This window comes from Scatophagus argus, chromosome 10, assembly GCF_020382885.2.
Source record: "Scatophagus argus isolate fScaArg1 chromosome 10, fScaArg1.pri, whole genome shotgun sequence".
Taxonomy (NCBI): Eukaryota; Metazoa; Chordata; class Actinopteri; family Scatophagidae; genus Scatophagus; species Scatophagus argus.
The window spans coordinates 15,812,761-15,828,889 of NC_058502.1; the positions used below are offsets into that span (position 1 = coordinate 15,812,761).

At 44.2% G+C, this 16,129-nt stretch overlaps 1 protein-coding gene across 2 annotated transcripts; it reads right to left on the reverse strand.

Moving 5' to 3' along the window:
• Positions 1–2,460: 2,460 nt before the first annotated feature.
• ism1 (isthmin 1) lies at positions 2,461–14,676 on the reverse strand. 2 transcript variants are annotated; one of them, XM_046401096.1, is made up of 6 exons: positions 13,576–14,676; positions 7,246–7,461; positions 6,144–6,411; positions 4,460–4,603; positions 4,226–4,315; positions 2,461–3,883 (listed from the first exon to the last, which is right to left on the reverse strand). In XM_046401096.1, exons 1-6 carry the CDS (start codon positions 13,711–13,713, stop codon positions 3,366–3,368), a joined length of 1,374 nt encoding a protein of 457 aa, XP_046257052.1. In that variant the 5' UTR covers positions 13,714–14,676; the 3' UTR covers positions 2,461–3,365. The 2 variants fall into 2 exon arrangements, with proteins under 2 accessions (XP_046257052.1, XP_046257051.1); XM_046401095.1 differs by having other exon boundaries at positions 7,246–7,464; positions 13,576–14,672.
• Positions 14,677–16,129: the final 1,453 nt, after the last annotated feature.

Sequence of the window (16,129 nt, forward strand, 5' to 3'; positions counted from 1 at the left end):
ACATGTGGTGGTGCATTAGTCATAAGTTTAGCTCAATGAAAAGTTGACTGAGTATAATAAAAAAGGGGGCGAAGCAAGGCTTTTTTCCTGTGTTGCCCTCATTTGTCCGACAGCTTTGTGTATGTGAATTTACGAGCGGGTGTGTGTTATTTTAGCTTTTGTTTGAACTGGTATATTAGACACGAGCCATTGGCAGGTGCCATTCAAGCCACTTTGCCCTTCTAACAAGAGGATGTAAAACGCATGGTAGTGACGCTATATGGCCAAGTGAATGTGGGTTTGCTTGTGTGCTTTGCCATTGTTCCCCTATGGGTGGTGTGACTGCGGATCCCTGCAGCATCTCAGCGATGTCCTGGCAGCAGGGGTTAAGCACGGCACACATGCCCTCCCAGGGGCTCTACAGCTTCTTGACCTGTTTGTTCAGCTGTACATCCAGGCACATGTTTGTTGTCACACTCCCTCCCTCTCTTGCTGTGCCAAAGGTGCTAGTCTATTGCAGGTATAGTTCCAGCGACCCTACAACAGTTTTGCCAGTAGGACAATGATTTCGGTTTAAATTTTGAGGGGGAAGGGTAGAGCAGCTAGATTAACAATTTCCTGGACCAGGTCAGCTATTACAGATTAGTGGAAGAAAGAAAAACCTTTTAATTAGCTTTCCCGTCCTGTTTGGGCCCTGTGGTATTGCGGCCCAGACACTTCCTGCATGGTGCTACACCACCCTTAAAGTAGCAGAGCGGGGGAGCTAGCGAAAGAAAGTGAACAAGAGCAGCTAAAAATGGTTCTGCCACATCTACAGCACAGCGCAAAACAAAGAGATGCCTGACTGTCATCATGAACTGCAGTTATTTACCTATTGGGAGCCCTCCAGCATGGACAACAAACCACCTGGACTTGTTTTAACGTGAATTATTTCTAGGGAATATTTTGGACAGTGGCTGAGTTTTGCCTTCATTTAATACAACATTAACCCTTTCAAGTTTCCAGTCCTCTCTTTCTTTTTCTTTTGTCACTTTTTTTTTTTTTTTTTTATTCCAACAGTCAGGTCTTGTGTGGAGATCTACCGGGAAATCCCAGTCAATCCTGTCAAACTCAGTCTAAAACAGTTTAAGTGCATTGCACATAATTTTCCTCTTATAACAAAAATAGCGGCAAAATACCAACAATCATATTTTGGTGATGCTTAATGAGCCCTTTCGGATCCTTGACAATATACCACTAATATGGTGCTTTGCATCCTTTGAAACATACCAGAGTAGAGCCCTGGAAATAGTAACACAAAAGCAGGGCCTCACTGACGCCCCATAGCCAACACAACAAGTTCTCCCTGTATTCTCTGTTCTCGCCAGCATGTCTGCCCTCTCATCCATTTTCACACTAATTTCACTCAGCCTGTAAATCTTTATATCTGTATTCCTACCTGCGCCTTAGCCCAGGAATCAAGTTGTGCTAGTGTTTGTAGGGGAGGGGAGGGGAGAAGAAATGAGAGACGAAAAGTGAGGAGGGTGTACGAGTAATTGCCTGCTCTGGAGACACGTGGAGCCTGTCTGGAGAAGAGATACTGGGGGCGGAGAAGCAGGGGGTGGAGGTATGTCATCAATTTGAGCTCAGGCCTCAAAATAAAGATGAACACCTCACTTTGATCTTCATGGCCAGTTCAGCAGACGGTCTGCAAAGATAACATCCAATGGCGGTTACTGTAATCTTAGCCTCGAACTATGCTTTTACTGAAGAGAGGGACAGAGGATTTAAAAAGAGAGTTTTACGCACCATGAGTCTGATAGCGCAGAAGAAGAATTATATCTACAGTTTAAAAGAATGTATCTGTGTGATTTACAGTGAGTATTCGAGGGTGGGTTGTTGATAAAAAGGCTGTGTTTGGGATAAATGGGTCGAAGGATACGTGTGGAGGAATTTTGTATGAATAGTGAAGCAAGAAGCGCCTCAAGGGTGTGGAACGTGCTGGGGCCTGCTGCATTATAAAGACGAGCCCCACACCCGGCCAGCTGTGCCGTGCACAAGACTGCAGGAATGAGAGCACCGTGAATGGCTTTCTCTGTGTGACAATGACTGCAGCACTCAGCCGAGAGGGAATGGTCAGAGGTCCTTGCTATGGACAGGCAGCATTGAGTGCGTGTGTGTGTGTGAGAGAGAAGGAGAGAGTACACTGAGAAATTACTCAGGAATGTGAGGATACATGCCAAAGACAAAGAATTTGAGTCACATTCAACGGAACCTTACCCTCCTCGCCTCTTCTGAAGAAATATCACAATCCCATCAAAAGGCCTGGCACGAGAGCCACACTGGATGGAACTAATGGAAGTTTTGTGCACTGGCTTAAGTGCACAAAAATCTAATAACAGCTGATGAAACTTTGAAATCTAGTTATGCTTATACCTTCCAAAGGTATTCATCAAGAAGATCAGACATGCAAAAATAATTTTTCCCCCTAGCGACACATTCTTTGGCTTTTTAAAAATTTATTCATAGTTTTATATCTCAAAAATCTTTCCATACAGTTGAATTCACACACTCCTTACTCTCTGTTATGGTTTAATCCTAACTTGAGATAAGCACATTCAAGTTTGAGCTCGAGAGGGATCTCAAGTTAGCATTCAGCCATATGTGGCTCAGAAACCACAGTCAATGACACCCAACTCAGACGCAGCTACGACTTAATAAATACTTTACAAAAATAATGCAGGCTTTTTACAATGAAGATCTGCCTCAGAGACACAAGGGACACAAGGGTCGTAATTAATGGTGAAAATAAGAGAAAAGTGTGCATGCTAAATAAACTCACAAGCATACATGAGAACCTGGATATTGTGAATGACAAAATGGCAGAAAATCGGATGACCCTGTTCTCTGCCACCCGCCATCCCCACCACCCAACACATTCCTGAAGGATCTCATTATTCTATTACCACAGGACTCTCAGATTCACCAAACATAAACAATCTATGGAGACGAACATGGACACAATCTAAATGAAGATTCCTACAATAATAATTTTCCCTTTTAAGAATATAAACTCTGTTCTCCCTTTAGTGACCAAAGCTGAGTTACAATTGGTGACACATTTGCCAGCAAAAATTTCATTCAATTTTTCAGAGGCATTATTTAGAAACAAAAACAAAGACATGTTTTCTGCCTGGTTTTGGTGAAGTCAAGAAAAGTTCCTTGTGTATTCTGACTCTGTGGGATTTTTATTCCTCTTGTTTCAAAAGAGCAGTAAGTCTTGTTCCTCAGAGCCTAAAAGTTCATGTGTTATTTGACAGAATTAAAAAGTGGTTTCAGCACCATTTTTGAGGTTTAGCTGAATATTTAAGCAGTGTCTTTTTTTTCCCCTTTCAATCTACAGCAGGCTAGAATTCCCTCGCTTCTTCAAACTGTTTGTAATAGTCCTCCTCCTGAGGGTTGTCAGGGCACTTCTGCCCATTGTTTGGCGGCCTGGCCTGGTTGTAGCGGCTCCAGTCTCCTTTGCAGATGATCCAGGGCAGGATGTCCACCTTGTAGTGCAGGTCAGCTGAGAACTCTGTGCTGATGAGGTTGGGCGTGCCGGCCCCTTTGCCACGAGTGATGAGCTTCATGTTGTCATCGTAGCAGCAGTGTTGTGCTGCCAGAGTGGTGGATTCCAGCGTCAGCATTGAGCGGATGCAGTAACGGGCCGTGGGCTTGTAGATCTCCAGCTTCTCTTTTGGTCCGCTGGCATCTTTCCATCGGAAATCTCTGCGTGTGAGAGCATCATATACGTCTGCTGTGCTGTAAGCCACCTCAGTTGGGTAAGAGCAAGGGCAGCTGGGAAGGTCGTTTGCCACCTTGGTCATGTACTTCTTCAAGAAGTCACTCTTGCAGTTCATCCACCGCTCGCAGCTGTCTGTGTCTGCAAGAAATGAAGACATCCTTAAATGCTGCACCTCCTTCCTAACATTCCTCAACATCAGAATACGAAACCAGAAGTTCGAGAAGGTGTAATATTCAACATTAAGGCACGTTTCCACTGCATTGATTAACAACAGACAGGCAAAGAAAGAATGGGCAGCAGCATACTGTGCTCTTCCTGCCCTGCTGCACATTTTCATCACTGCACAGTAATGGAGCACAGCCTGAGCACGCGGATTGCTAAGTGTGTGAACGAACAGTGCTGCCAGGTGGATGAACTGCCTTTGATAGTCTGAGAGCCTCTGAAGGAGGGATAGTCTGAAGTAAGACAGTAGCATCTTACCAACACCAAAGAGCTCTGTGGCGTTGAATTCATCCGTTCCAGCTAACAGGCTCACTTCAGTAGCTGCTGTCTTGAAGGCATCTTCAATACCTTAAAAGAGATGAATGCAGGGTGAATGGTGGATCAAAGGATGAAAGAATACTATGTCAGCACATGCGCTTACAAACTGTCCATTAACACCACCTTTACTGATGAAATCGTTTTTTTTTCTGTGATCCAAAATCAAGGCTTTACCTGGGCAGCTGGGCATATCACACGTTCTGGACTCTGTGGCTGTGCAGGCGTAACCACATGACCTCGTTCTCTTCTGGTTTCCATTTCCACAGGTGACACTACATGCTGTCCAGTTACTCCAGTCCCCCTCTCCGTCGATATAGTCTGGATCAGAAAGAGAGAGATCCTCAGCTCTGATGCAGGCCACATGCTGAACTTACTCAGGCCTGTTAGCATGCCTCACTAATAATAAGTGGGGGGAGGACACAAAAGGGGAAGTGGGGGAGTTCAAAGTTTTCTGACTTTGCCCCTCAAAGCAGATACCTCGAAAGCATGTATACACTCGCACAATGTGGTATTCGCTACAGTTGTTGAAACAAAGAATCCAAGCCTAGCAGAAGCAATGGGGAATCACTTTGCAAAAAAAGCTACAGGGGATCTGGCAATTTACAAATGGAAATCTTCCCTGACACAGTGGCAACTGAACAGGATTCAGCTGCTCTATCTGTGATGCATTGGTTTGAAAATGGGAAGTGAAATGGCAAGAAATCCTCTTTAACTCCAATTATCACTGAGCAGATCACTGTAATGGGTATACATGGAAACAGTTACACTAGGTTATGCGACTACCTCACCCCACCACCACCATTACTACCACACACACTCACACACACACATCTTGAAAGCAGTACTCCATCAATGAGGAGAATTAATGTGGGCATGTTGGGATGGAAGCATTTCTGGCCAGGGTCCAAACCTTCCTATACAGCCCTCTCCCCACTGCCATCTGCCCCTCATTATGAGCATTTTGTATGAATACAGGCCAGATAGCCATCTAGCACTGCTCCCCTCCCTCTTCCTTACTACGACCAGTGAGCTGGTGGCAGCTCAGACAATATATGGAAAACTTGATAATAACCTGCAATGAGCCCACGGACGAAACAACTGTATGTTCTATCAGTGGTGTGTGATGAATGACCCTCACTGCCTGTCCGCAGTTATGATTTTTAGGTTTAAAATGATAGTAACGATGATAAAACTTTCCCTTGTCAATTAGCAGGGTTTGAAAAAAGGGATGAACGAGAACTGACCGCAGCGATAAGCCAGAAACATTAAACATGGGCTAGGGTTTGACAAAATAAAGATTATAAAATCTCCTTCCTCACCGCTGCAGTGCAAGTGCTGCAAGTGGATAAAATGACGTTTACCACAGCACACACATTCCTGTTCAACCATGTTGGTTTGGGCATGCTACAACACAGCCGTCCGCATACTGTATGACAGTGAGTGTAAATTCTTCCAGGGCAGATTTATCTGCGGGGTTACTTTTGGAGAGTGTTGTGAGAGTGGTGTGGCAGCCAAACAGTGCTTCTGGCCCCACTCCTGCTGCTGAACTTTGATGTAGAGAGGCGTTTAAACTGTGTCACGTAGCTAGCACCACACCGCAGAGGAATCCATCTCGTAAAAGAGTGTTAAAGGCTTCAATCAGGGGCTCCCAAAGGCTCGCCTGGGATGACTGCACTTATTATGGTGACAGTTTAAATCAGCAAATCTGCAAATTACAGATTCCACATCAGACTATGGTCATCTGTGGAAACGCTGGAGACCAGTGTGCTCAAATAAGACTGTATGGACCCAGCTAAATATTCTGCAGTGTACATTGTGCTCTCATTCCCTCACAAACACACCCTCCTGTCATTCTCACCATATTCAGTTTGGGCTTTGCTTCCTCCCCCGGTGCCTCCTCTCCTGTCCCACTCTGCTGGCGGCCTGAGGAAGTTGCTGTCTTCGCTGTTGCTCCCGTAGGAGCGATCATGCTCCTCTGATTGATGAGTGGTAGAAGAGGAGGAGGCTGAAGAAGAGTGAGGCCACCAGTTTCTCCAGTTAGGAGAAGCCCAGTTGGGTTTGCTTTCCTTGTGGAGGCCTTTTTCAGGCTCATGGCTCTCCAGTCCGTCCACCACTTCAATGGTCACCTGTATTCAAGGGCAGAAGTCCAGTTAAAGTCCAATTTTGTGCAGAATTGGCCAACCGGTTTCTGTGAGGTGACACATTCTGATACCCCTACACATGATACAACCCCCTCCCCCTTTCTGCCCTAGCACATGTGCCTCCCAGATGAGTGGGGACCATCACCCCTGCCCCACAGTCACCCTCCCACCTCTTGGGCTCTTTCCACCTAAACACAAAGTTCAAAGGGCTACTCAGCCTCCTCCAGACCATGAAAGCCAGATGAATCCCAGGATCAAAGACACCCCCCTCCTTCTGCCCCCCTGCTCCCACAGCCTCACGCCTTTGCTCAATTGGTTGCTCAGCTCTCTTCCCACATCTTGAGATGTTAATACACTTTGTTCATGCTCAGATTTAGCAGTGATGCTCTCAGAAATGGAAGGACCCCCTTGCTGGATCAGACAGGAGAATGATTTAAACATGGCAGCGGTTACTCGGCCATCTGCACCAGCGAGGGACTTACAGGCAAGAGCTTGCCACCATTTACATAAGCTGCTGTCTGTCTCCCTGCACATGGGTTAAGAGAGTGGCATTGCTGGTTAGTGTCTGCCTTTCAGCTGTCATTATGATGGACTGAAACCTTAGTGTCTGTGGTAAGCTTCACTATGAGCCAGGAAGTGTGAAAGGGGACGGGCGGAGAAGGAAGGAGGAAGGGGCAGAAAAAGGGGTTAGTGATGTGCACCAAACTATTCTCCTTCTTCCTGTTTGCTCTTCCTGTCCTACGTGCTTGAGTAGCCATGTCTTACAAGTGAGTGAAAACATCAAAGCATGCTGGCAGGTGCACAGACACACATGGTCACCTGTATGTTGGGATTCTGTCCATTGATATCGGCTTTGGAGAGATCAGGGAAATTGTGTAGATCTAGGAAGAAAGCTCCAGTGCCGTCCCTGTGTACGTTGCTGCCTTGGGCCCAGGGGAGGGTGGCAGGCCGGGGGGCCAGCCGGTGTTCCGGACCAGACCTCCGGTCTTCAGGAGCCAGCTGGACAGAGGAGCTGCTTTTTGCATTTATATTGTTCTGCTGAGAAGAGAAAGGAACAAAATATGAATTTATTATTGGTTTGTGCATTTACAGTATAAGATTGTTAGAATGTTTAAAAAATATCTGAATCTCTTTTTTGTGAGTGTTAAGACTAAGGGCCATGTATGTCACTTGGTGTCTGCGGAGTCTGCTCACTCAGCAACACGAGATTGATCTCTCTTGTTGACAGAGGTTCATGTGGCCATGACCTCGGTCATTAATCCTGTGGAGACACTGACGCTCTTGACTGCTTGGAGGCCATAAAGAAGGAGCCACTGAAACGGCGGGACAAACAACACACTGACTTCTGTGCGTCTGAATGTCTGCTTCCACCAAAATATACTGTAATCTTTCTCTAAGCCTGCATTCAGAGCCAGTGTCACGGTTAGACTGTATATTTTTCCATTTTTAGCTGACAGAGTATGCTGTTTCTTTACCATAGTAATATAATGTGGACATTTTTAGCACATTCTGGTGCTCGCTGGGAGAAAAGAGCAATGTAAGGTTTTCCTCCACTGGGGTTATACAGAGAAACCTAAGCAAACATTGCAAAATAATTACATCTGCCTTCTTGAAGACAGAAAAACATTTGGTTTACTGACAGAGAGGGTTGTAAATTCATCCCAAAAGGACAGCTAAGGCATATGTCTCCTGTCAGGTATGCACAGAAGGAACAATTATTCCTCAATTGGACAGACAGCCATAAGTAGTCGGCAATCATCCATTCTGGGGTGGCAGAAAATAAGATCAAAGAAAGCCATCAATCATGTTCCTTGTTTTCTTTTTTCATGTCCCATTTCTTCCTCCCTAGCGTTTTTGTGGCCAGGCTGAGGCCTGAGAATATGGCAGCAGTGCTGTACGGTTGCGGTGGCCAGTCACAGACAAAGTGTCAGCTCAGCCACATTGTGGTGGGCATAAAAGCCCCCAGTGAAGCTGTTTGTGTCCAGCCAAGGTGCACTCTGGGACAATATAGATGCTGTAAATGGAGCTGCACAGCAAGGGAGGAAGGATTATAAATGTACATGTAACACAATTCAACCACAGAAGGGACAGGGGCTGCACAAACAGAGTCTCAAACCCATTTAGTGTTACTCTTCTTAATTCACTACCGCAAACCAGATGCAAGTTAATATGATAATATGACGCGCTTCAAAGAATTAAAAAACTTTCACATCACATATCTTGATGATATAATTACAGTGATTATACAATTGGCCATAATTTTGAGGAAGAAGAGTAGGTGGTTTTGCATTTTGCCTGTGGACACTAAATAAAAAGAGGGATAGGTTTTTACTGCTGATAAGATGATGAGTTTTTTATGACAATTTATGTTCAAATTCATAAAGTTTGGGGTAAAAAAGATTCTGAAAATGCAGATTCCAATTAAAACCACAAATGTCTTTTCCAAAACCAAACAATTATGGCTGAGGGCTTAACAGTATCATCATCACAAGGCCCTACTTGGTTCTATCACAAGTACTCGGGCCTTGAGATGTCCATGTGATAATTGTGTCTTTCAAGTTCCCAGCCTTCAGAAGTCACTCAGCGGCTGTAGTTGAGCTCTACTGCAGGAGACAGCCCCACACAATACTTACAGTGTAATGCAAACACATATAAACTGTTGTAAATACAGTAAACAGGTGTGATTGATCTGAGGGTGGATCATATTTTTATGGATTGTATTAGCATCTGGCTACAGACCACACAGGCTGCTCTTCAGTCCAGACATCACTGTTTTATGATACTGGTACTACAAACAATAATTTAAACCTGCTGCCAGAAAACACTCAACCAAAACTAAAGACAGACAATTTTTTCTTGTTTTCCCATCATAAGGCTGTGAAGCGTTTTCATTCGTGAGAGCCAGTCACAGTGTTTACGGGCAGATTAATCTTTCATTATCCAGTCTAATCCCATCTGAATGTTCTGTTGTGTCACATTATGCTGTATTATACATGGCAGACAGATTATCTAATCCTGACATAAATTTGGTTTACTTGAAGTCAAATGTGAAAGCATTCTGATCCCAGAGCAACATTTGTGATGATGTTTCACTCACCATGGGAGGCCACTGAGCTGAGGCCTGCTTGTAAACACTGACAGTTTGTCAGTTTATGAGCAAATATTAGTAGCTTAGCACTAATGCGATTTGATTTAAATTTAAGCCATAGATTATCTTGCAAACACTAGGGTAAGAATGCACCAAATGGAAGAACTGCTGATCAGTGAACACTGCAGAAGTGCTGCAAATTTGAATAAAACTAATGATAATGATTTGCCATAAAACTACTTAAGGAAAAAAATACATAGGAAAGCAACATGAATCAAACTGATCCATTAAGTCTTCAACCTACCACAGTAAGCATCTTTTCTGTAAGTTTCAATTTACAAAATGAGTCTTGGTGAGGCTATGAAGTCTGAAAACACTCATGAGGATGTACAAATAAAGAAAAAAACTATTTCCACTTGGAAATAGACTGTATTAGACTGTTATAGACTTGGAATTATTTAAGCTACATCAGACACACTTGAAGATCTGCCAATTATAGCTACATTGAGGTGAATCAGAAAATCATTTCCTAACCTAACCCAGGATTTCTCATCCATTATTGCATTTAAACCCACAACACTGGATTTGAAAGCCATTTTCTCTAATCTAAACCTGCACCTTATACCAAGGACCTAATGAAGAGCAATTTTGCAATCTTCTGTTTCTGCCCATCCTTACGCAGATGACACACTGCTGTGTTATGTTACTGACAAAGTACATTTAGCAGTTGAAAACTACGTGTTCACATAGATAATCTCATGTGCAGACTCAAGCAAGAGGCGGTGGACTATTTCTACAGAAATTAAATCATCTCTCCTGTGTTTTATAGGAAAATGTTGTTGAGGCAGTTTTCACGTCAGACTACAGTGACGTGAATTATAGGCTTACATCCTCCTCAAGTCTGGACTCTATCACAGCCTTTAGATTTATTACCAGTGAGATTTGCAGTACACGCCATTGAGTTTTAGATGGCCGGGTTAGGTGGTCCTCTCTCCAACAGACATATGATACACACTGGTATCTTTTTATCCAGACAGCCCTTACTGGAAAATTTCTATGTGACCTTTCAGAATTGCTTCATCCCTCGGATGGACGAGAGCCAGTCCTGGTCGACTGACTGGCAACTGTTTCATGTTCCACAAGTTAGGTCTGAACTTTGCAAGACTGCTTTTAAATTTAGTGACTCTCGAAATAAAATGCAGCACCTTCTTAAAGTGTATTTCAGAAATTTGATCTTAAACCTCCCAGCCTTTTACATATCTGTATTTTATTTTACATTTGGTTATACCATAATTACAATGTTCTCTCTTTTACAAAACAAAGACATTTCCCCATTACATTTTCCTGTTTTTACAAAAAAGGAAATTTAATAATGTCTTCCCCCTTAAGCTAATTTTTTATTTCCATCTGGGAGCTCTGCAGTGTGAAGGACAAACCATGAAATTTTATATGTCCAAATAATGTTTTCTGACTCAATTAGTATTTCAGCCGAGCAACTACAGCAGAATCAGTAGAATTGAAGTTCACAACATGGGAATTAGTCATCACAAAGGAATGGCATGTGTATCAGTTATGTAAAGTCCGTCTTGATTCTTGATAATGGCGGCATAAACACCTCTCTTTGTCTTTTCCAAATGACTCTCGGTGGAGCCTTTTGACACAACTTAATGAGAAAAACATGCTGTTTCCTCATTTTTCTTTAATAGAGCCCAGACTGTAACCTTGCACAGGAGTGAGTAATTTCAATGTTAAAAAATCAGCAGTGTTCTCCTTTGATGCTGAGGTTGCTTTACAGTCGCTATCACTCATCTGAGATCTTCCTCGATGAGGAACGCGCTTTAATTTGGAGATCAAAAGTGACACACCATTCCTCAGTTCATCTGGGGCCTCCCAGGATGTCACCCCCCACTCTCAAAAGCCGTGAATGAACACTTGCACACACAAGCCACCCCCTCTCCCTCCTCACAGTATCTCCTCTTCTTTTCCCGCTTCCCCCTTTTTCACTTTGTGAGGGCTGCTTAAAGGGGCATGACTCCATTTTCAATTGGGAGCAACTCAGGGGTCCTTCCCCCAGGGAGGCTGGCAGGAAATGAAGGCAGTGCACATTGTGCCAGATGCTTTTCAGCACTATGCTTACGGAGGTGGAAGAGAAAACTATCCTTCCCCTGTCACACACCTCATACTGAGTGTGTGTTTATTTACAGGATCAAACTGAGAAGATACATACTACAGCGGAGTCATGGGCTCAAAACTGAGTCATTGTAAGTCTTGTAACTCAGGTATAGAAAATTCTGATTAATTGCGTAGTACAGTGTATATTTTTAGCTGACAAGTACCATATAAAACAAAATCCCACTGACTTTTCACTGGCACTTCCTGCTTCAGTGATGACTGGACCGAAGACTTTTCTCTCTCCACTACAGGTGCATGAAGCCACATCCTGTCATTTGTGTTTCTGTGAAAGCCATTTTAAATATGACACCTTGGCATGACAATGCACCCCCTGGGCCGTGACAAGGCTTGCCGAAAGATGACATCACCGTCTTCAGTGGCAGACCGGTGAGGCATGTCCGCACATAGTTGAGCATTCATGGGAAAAAAAAACCAAAAAAACATTCATTGCTTTTCTCAACATGGGGCATGAGTGGCAATGTGGACTCTTTCATCACAAGCCAGAATTTCTATGTAAATTTGAACTAGTGACAAAAAGGATGTTGAGGCTGGAATGGGTGGCATGTGATAAGCATTTTTAATGCAATTCCTCAGGAGAAACTCCCTCCTGGTCCTCATCCCAGCTCATCCAATCCAGCATTTGGCTGTGTGACAAATATTTGATAAATTCTTGGAATACTTCCACAGCTTTGCATGCTCTTATATCCAACCGAACACAGGCTTGCTGTTGCACATACGCAGGTCGGACTATAGTGATTGCAGTGAGAGTGAAGATAAGAGAAATTACCCTCACTGCCCCCTGTTAAGTAAAAATTCTTTCCATTCATCTCCTCCAAGCCCTAATAAAGAATTTATGAAGGGATGGCATTTCAGTAGGCATAAATAGCCATTTATCATTGGGACATGAAGAAAGTATTTCAGTAGCTTGCTAAATATACATCAAAAAGCAGCTGAAGGATGCTTAACACTCTCTAAAAAAGCCTGTTGATCCCAGACCTGTCTTAACACTCGAGTCAGACTCTGCTGGAGTCTGTGTGCTTTACACTGATGTTAAAATGGGCAGTTAAACTTTTAAACCTGTCTTAAGTGGTGTCATGTTGACAAATGCCTCTCTTGTGAAATTTTGCTGAGGCACGATCTTAACTGGATCACAATGCAAAAGGTGTCATTAAAATATAATTAAAAAAAAAAAAAAAAATCACACTACTCCAAGATTTCCAAAATTGATATTCTCCTATTTTTTGTTTTATTCAATTATTTGTCTTGTCCTCAATATTGAACATTAATGTTTTCATAAATGAGTTTAGTGCAGCTCCAAATTGGGCTTAAGAGTTGGAGCAGGACAGAAGTCAGACTGTTCTCCAAACAAAACTTTATGTGTGTTTGTGTGTGTGAGCGTGTGTGTGTGTGTGTGTGTGTGTGTGTGTGAGTGTGTGTGTGGGGCGAGGGGGCGCTTCAGGGGTTCAGCTCTGACCCTCTGCCTCACCAACTGAAAGCTTGGATGACAGTGATGAGCCCATGATGACAGAGAAGTGCCTGCAGCCAACATTTAACCCCCAACAATAGGGAGGTGCGTCTGGTGTAGGGTCTTTCTGACCCTGCCTGATCTTCCATCCCTCTCCTGGCTCCCTGCCATTCCCGGGGAGCGGGGGGGGGGCACCCCAGGGAGCCCACATCCGTGTGGATGTCAACAGTCCTGCAAGACTCACAGGTTTTCCCGGGGAATGGAATGGCTTCATTTTACCTGGGCCATCAGTTCATGGGATGATTTTATCAAACCCATCTGTGACCAGATGAGACCTCTCAGACATCACATTACGCTTCAAGTTTCCCCCCAAGAAATCTCTCTCACGGAAAGCACCTCACTACTAACAGATTTCCTCACTCACCTCTCTTAGCGCTGTGTCCTGATCCAGGCTCAGAGTTACATTTCCCTGGGGCAGCGGACTGCTTCGCAGTACCGTGATGTGCAAGGTAAGGAGAAGAAGTCCCAGGAGCAGCAGCAGTTCCGCCGCCAGTCGCACCATCCTTTTAACGCGGCCGCTCTTGGGAGCCTGCGTTGTGGCCGGAGCTCCGACTCCGCCTCCTCCCGGTGCAGAGACTCCAATCTCCGGATCCGCCGGGGACGAGGAGCCGCAACACCACTTCGGAGCCACTTCGGGAATCAGAATTGCAAATAAAATGAAGGGAAAAGGATCGGAGGGTGGGCAGTCAAATAATTCTGGAAAAGTGCTGTGGATTAATTTGGATCCGGTTGGTTTTCTTTAAAAAGTGTGGGATGGTATTTAATTAAGATGTATCCTCTTGTAGTGATTGTTCATGTAGTTTGATTTTTTAGTTTGAAGACAAAGAGGATGCGCCGATCTGCCAGTTAATACAGTGTGCTGAACACTGCAGGGCTGATCCAGCGCGCAGCATTAACACTTTCCGCTCCTGTTGCGCCCTCGTCAGATCTCCAAGCTCGGGAAACTTGCGTGTTGTCCCCACCACATTGTCAGCCTCACGCTTCAGCTTTCCTCGTTTCCACTTCAGCCGCTTTACGCACTTGTTGTTTTGTCCACATTCTGCGCTATCCAACGCGTTATTCGACGAGGCTACCTTTGGGGGAAAGTACAGGTAGTTAAAAGTATCTATCTTCCCAGTTAAGACTTTCACGGCGGAGTTGTCTCTGCTTCAAAAACAGTATTCATCCATCATGGTGCGGATCGTGAGCCCACCAAAGTGAAGACGCGGGCTTGCGTGCGTCTGTAACGAGTCCTGCTGGAGGAAACAAGTCAGACCATCAAACTACGGCTTACTAAGACACACGCTGTTCTTGTTGTGCGCTCTTGAGGTGGTTTTATACTATACGCCCCTATGCAGGCGCCCTCCCCCTGGTTAACTCTTTCGTCCCTCTCAACCCACAGTCCCCCACAAGCTGGAGTCCGGCCGGGTTCAACACCAAATATTTTTACAGGACTTCTGATGTGACACAAGCCAAAAGTAAACTATGCTCCTTTCCCCATTGCAAATTAGATACATTTAAATTTTTTCTATTCATACAATCAAAACACATAGACACATAGATTATGTTTTTTTTTTTTTTTTATCTCAGATAGGTTGACATGACATATAAAATGTGTCCTTCTCAATAGGCAATAAAATATGCGTACGTAGTCTATTCTGATGGAGTTATTTATGATTGAAAGAACAATAGGCATTTCCTAAAACAACCCCAGGTAACCTTGGTGGTCCCCGGAAGCGCACTGGGCACACAGGCGCGTCGGAGCAGCACAGAGGAAGACGCCCGGAGGCGCATTAAAGGACGTCTGCCTCTCCTGTTGTCATGTGTGCAGCAGCAGCAGCAGGCTTGTCTCAGATAAAACCGCTGCGACGGAAGGTGCCTTGACACTTCCCTTAAAGGAGACAAATGGCGCGTAATGTGATTAGCCCTCGTGGGACTTTTTATTGTCCCCTTCAAAGAACGGATCTCTGTCAAATTACGCACCAAGCAGGGATGCCGCCGCTTCATCCTGGGCGACAATTCACTGAACCCCCGAGGCAGAGAACACACCGTGCATCTAATATCATTAGTCATCTTTCACGTCGACATTCAGTTTGAGCACAAGGGAAGCAAAAGTGTTACAGATGATGATTGACAAGCTCTCATTATCTGGTTAGTGTCATAACAGCTTGCATAAAATCAACTTTCAAATCCATAATTTCAACACATGGTTTGTCGGCCTGTACACACGCACGATTCTTGATGTTGTGGCCAAATGTTGCGTAACGCACCACCAAGCCAATGCAGTTCCACAGTATAGCCTACTTCCATTAAAACAGCAAATAGACTGAAAGAGTAGAATATTACATGGTTGATGTTATTTTCGTCACTTGCATCACATGTTCCTGTATCAGCCGATTCAACCCAAAGTGTTGAAAGCAAGGCAAAGACAAACCCACGAGGGACATCGTTCATTTTATTAACGATTAGCTTCCGGTCTTTTACTGTGAGATGAGCTTCCTGCGTGATTCCTTGAACAACTCCAGCGCTGAACTCACTTCAGCTGTGATAAAGCCAACTCCAGCGTGCTCATGTCAGAAGGCACAGTGGATAAATGTGGTCTGTGGCAGGTGGCCTTTTATTCCAGAGAGATAGAGTAAAGTGCAACTGGCAGCAAATACTGATAATGGCGCACTGCAGCACCTTTGATGAATGATGAATTACCCAGTATCATATTTCATACAGTAATGAATATCCATATACCCCCACTAAAGCTGCTGGAATACCACAAATATAAGAAGAAGCTCATCAAATATCTGTATAAGCCTAAAACATACAACTACATGCTCCTACTTATCATCTGTACTCATCAAATACACACACTGATTCATAACATTCACTGTTAACGAGTCGATCCCAGTGTACAGCTTTATTGAAGTTTTCTGTTATAGTCTTGCTTA